At 37.0% G+C, this 4,669-nt stretch overlaps 1 protein-coding gene across 1 annotated transcript in view; it reads right to left on the bottom strand.

Annotated features, from left to right (window-relative positions):
- The window catches only part of LOC107686719 (lisH domain and HEAT repeat-containing protein KIAA1468 homolog), a 48,269-nt gene that overhangs the window by 7,594 nt on the left and 36,006 nt on the right, over positions 1 to 4,669 (bottom strand). Inside the window, exons 20-25 of the mRNA XM_016483824.1 lie at positions 4,298 to 4,421; positions 4,082 to 4,130; positions 3,640 to 3,719; positions 3,454 to 3,560; positions 1,458 to 1,557; positions 634 to 716 (exon numbers count right to left, since the gene is read on the bottom strand). Coding sequence (XP_016339310.1) covers positions 634 to 716; positions 1,458 to 1,557; positions 3,454 to 3,560; positions 3,640 to 3,719; positions 4,082 to 4,130; positions 4,298 to 4,421 — 543 coding nt within the window. The remainder of the gene's footprint in view (positions 1 to 633; positions 717 to 1,457; positions 1,558 to 3,453; positions 3,561 to 3,639; positions 3,720 to 4,081; positions 4,131 to 4,297; positions 4,422 to 4,669) is intronic.

Raw genomic sequence — 4,669 nt, 5'->3', positions numbered from 1 at the left:
ATTTTTCTTACAAAAACGCATCGATTCGCTACAGGAGGCCTTTGTTCACCCACCGGAGCCGTGTGAGACACTTTTTTTATGCATGTTTTTTTTTTATGCATGGGCGCTTTTTATTTAACTTCTTTTGGACTGAAGCAATGCAACACCCACTGACTGCAATGATAGAGCTTGAAAGATCAAAGACAATTTTTAATATAACTTCGACTGGATTCGTCTGAAAGAAGAAAGTCATATACACCTAGGATGCCTCGGGGGTGAGTAAAACGCAGCCTAATTTTCATTTTTGGGTGAACTAACCCTTTAATGCATTACAGTTATTTGAATGAGATTTTTCTCCCCACGTTATGTTAATGAGAACCTGGTTCAATGTGATGAAAATTATAAAATCATAATGGAGAAAATATTCATGATCCTCATCTATTTATTTATTTTTATTTTAAGGTGACATTTCATTGTTTCAACTGCAATATTTTTAACATGACATTAATTTCTTTCGACATATTAATGTGAAACACTTAAATCTTGGCTCAGGTAGGCGGTGCTCGCTGGAGGAGGGGCTAATAAAGTTGTGGCCTCCTGAGAGAACCAAGGCGGAGGGAGGTGCATGGATGAAGGAGGCAGGAGGAGACTTACATTTCAGGATCACTGGAGAGAGTGATAAGTGCTGGAACAACTCTCTGAGCTACTAGAGTTTCATTCACCCCCTTCACCAACAGCTGATTGGTCAGAGCAGGGGTGATGTCACACAGGATGCATGGAAAGAGCGAGCACAGTGTCATGGAACACCGCAGAGAGAAAGAGAGAGAGAGAAACAAAAGAACACAAAAAAGAAACAACGGTAACAAACTAAAAAACAGCGCAGACATACAACGAAAAACATGACAGAAGCCCAAGGAGGCGCTACACAGATAAATGAAATACAAATTAAGGGCTAAAGAGGCCAGGCAAATTTAACTAAAGCTACGACCACAGATGAGGAGAAGGGGGTTTCTCACATGGAAGAGTTTCTGAACACTCCTCGAACCTTCATTACCGACTTACAACGGGGTGAGGGGATGAAATGTGGGGGTCGTTACATCATTTTTGAATGGCAATAGCAAGCGTGCTGTGGTGCAAAAGACGTACGGATGCTTTAAAGCTGCAACGACTTTAAATACAAGTAAACATTCAGTGATCTGACAGGTAACAGGGATGACAAGGCACAAGGGGGCCCTAGAGGGAGTGTGGAGAGCTCTGAAAATACATGTTTACCACCTCACACCAACCATTAACATCATATTACAGCAAATTTGCATTCAAAACAAAGCATAAGGTAATAAAACTAATCATTTGACTGGCCTGGAGGATGCTAATGTCTTTAAACATAAACTTAAGGACATTGGAAGTATTTATTAACATTATGGCTAAGTAAACTATGCATGTCAATGTTTGAAGCGGGAATTGGAGGGAGGGCTTACCTCGAACATGCGTGCAGCGGTGCAGCGTACCAGTGCAGATGTATGGACCACTCCATACCAAAGCACCATCAGTAGAAGCTCATGATACGCTGGGTTTGCCCTGGAGACAGGAAGTAACGGTTTTAGTGGGTAATCACAAAATGACAGCTGATGATCCTACTAAACCTGATCTTCTAGTCAGTTAGAGTGCCATTAGCATGAAACGTCTGCTGCATTAGATCATCAGGATACGGGAGTCGAACAAATTGGGACATGTTATTTTTGTACTCAAGTGCTTAAATCATTATTGTAGGTTTATGCGGGGCTCAACTTCAAGGATGACCTACTGGCCTCGGGCCGGTATGTGAGTGTTTATGTCTTGCAAATGTAAACATTTGGTTTTATGTGACATTCGGTTTAGAATGGGTTCCGCTTGTCAACCTTTTAACCTTCAGTATTACATTTAAAACTTTAGTATTAAGTTTATATTAACTTGAACATTTAAAGGGATAGTTCACCCAGAAATGAAAATTCTGGACTATACTGTATTGTCCTTGCTACCTTTCTGAGCCTTGAACGTGTCAGTTACGTTGCTGTCTATGGAATCAATCAAAAATATTTTCATTTGTGTTCCGAAGATGAAGGTAGGTCTTACGGGTTTGGAAAAATTTGAGGGTGAGTAATTAAAGACAGAATTTTCATTTTTGGGTGAACTATTCCTTTAATATTAGCTAATATTAGCTTACTGGCTAATATACAGTGGTGGCCAAAATGATTAGAACACTAGTATTTTCACCAGCTAAAAAACGGTTTCAAAACAGACTAAATCCAGAAGAACTGTGGCAACGTTTCCAAGATGCTTCAAGAAACCTACCTGCAAAGCTACAGTACTGTGAAAAGTTTTAGGCACTTGTGTAAAAATGCTGTAAAGTGAGAAACACACTACAGCAAAGGATAGAAAAACCTTACTTAAATCCATTTTTAGCTGGTGAAAATACTAGTGTTCTAATAATTTTGGCCACAGCTGTAGATGAAACTGTCGAAATTGCAAGAATTACTTGCGATCAATAAGAAGAAGAAAAAAAACCCAAGACAAAACAATTTGTAATGTTTTGCAGAAAAAAGTTGAATTTCCTGCTCTTGGAAGTTTCTTAAATAACTGTACAACTTCCAGCTATTATGGCAAATTTTTATTTGTAATCATTTTTAAATAAAATACAATTGCAAACATCAAAAAAACAAACAAAAAAATCTGAGTAAAAATTGTGTAATAAACTATATTTTCAAAATGTTAACACGATGAAATCATAAAATACAATTATAAATGTCAAATTAATATAAATGTGTAAAACACATTTTGTGTAATTATATTTTTCCTAATAATTTTAAAACTATGAATATATATCTAAAACACTTGAAATAATAAAATAATAAAAAATACTTTAAATAAAATTCTTAAAATAATTATAAAATGATAATAATTTTAAATGTGTAAAAGGATGTCAGAAGCATGTTATAATGCAAAAAAGAATAAATAAATAAATAATTACAAATAATTCAAATAAATACAATTATATGATATTATTAATATTATTATATTACATAATATATTATGAATGTTACATGTAAAGCTAATAAGATAAATATAAAGTTATATATTTACAGTAATAAATAAATCTCACCCTGCAAAGTATGAGATCTTATATCTGAGATCGCATTTTTAATTGCATTTTTTAGAGCTTGACAGCCTCTGGTTACAGTTAAACATCTGCTTCTGTGTTCCAATAAAATAAAATCATATGGATTTGGAATAGCACGAGGGGGAGTAAATGATGACGGTTTTAACTTTTGTGTGAACTACTACTTTCAAATGGATGAATTAATAAAGCATAGAAACTGACAGGTACTCTCAACGGTGGGGTCACGACACTCGAGAGCAAGTCATTTTACATCAGCTTAAAGGAATTGCAGCCTCAGATGAGCTCATGCAGATTTAACAGTGCTGACAGACACTCACCCCAGCTCTACAAATGAAGCCTTTAGACTGTCAAGAGGAGCATGGGAGAGAGAGAGCGTGGTCATGACATCCTCAAGAAAGCCAACCAAGAGTTTACGGTCCTCCTCCTGAAACGAACAACTTCATCAGAGAGAGGCTTTTTCTGAATTGAGACATCACACACCTGGCGTACAATGAAGCTCCTACCTGATTGTAGCACGTCAGGACTCCGGTTGCATAGATCGGCACCGTAGCCTTTGTAAGGATGCCGTTTCCTGCGGAGGCGTCTGCAGGACACAATCTGTGTTACAATCTCTAAACATATAACTGAACACTCGGTTAAGAATTAGTTCAACTCATCTGGTAATAATTTAGCTAAATTCATTTCAAACCATTACAATGATACAACATGCCCAGTTTTGTTGGCAGATACTTTAACCATAGACTTTTTTTAACTCAACAAACATTCAAAGAATGAAAGAAAAAGCTCCATTTCCAAATCCCATGAAGAGTGAAAACACATATTTGACACACAAGCCTCTAGCATGGGAAAGAGATACAGAGACGAAGAGTGTATGTGTGTGCTCTCTTCCCAGCACCTCCTCTGACAGCGGGAGTATTATTTTTGGTTAAGTGAACAGTCACTCACACACATTCTCCTCAGATAGCCGCAGGATTTCTTGGAATTGAGGTTTTACCTTCAAAAATGAGGGGAAAACAACATCTACATTAAACTGAAACTGTTGGAACGGTTTGCAGCACAAGCTTTATTTAGCTACTTCACTTGGTCAAATATAAAAAAAGTACATGAAAAAAGGTGCTAGAGAGAGATTACTGTACGGCAAATGTCTTTGACCTGTCCTACCTTAGTGTTGGTAAAGATTTTCCCAAACGTTCGGCATAATCTCCAGAAGAACCTGGAGAACTCGTGCACACAGGTGGATGAGGTGACGTTGATGCGTCCTACAATCTCTATAAGCTGTGGTAAACTGTGGAGAAAAAGACAGAATCAGGTCCATTGCAAATGTAGGTAAACTTAGACATTTACATGCAACATATGATGAGATGTATACATATACACTCAGTAAAAGGATTTCAAACGCATTGTACCTAACTGCACGATCGTACCTTCATGAGTACCTCAAATGTGCTGCTCATACCTTTAGGACTTGATATGTAAAAGACCTCTGTTCTGATTGGCTAACTAATACAAAAAGGGGAAAAAATTATATATATT

This window comes from Sinocyclocheilus anshuiensis, unplaced genomic scaffold, assembly GCF_001515605.1.
Source record: "Sinocyclocheilus anshuiensis isolate Anshui unplaced genomic scaffold, SAMN03320099.WGS_v1.1 scaffold990, whole genome shotgun sequence".
NCBI lineage: Eukaryota > Metazoa > Chordata > Actinopteri > Cypriniformes > Cyprinidae > Sinocyclocheilus > Sinocyclocheilus anshuiensis.
This window is presented reverse-complemented; position numbering and strand designations above follow the sequence as displayed.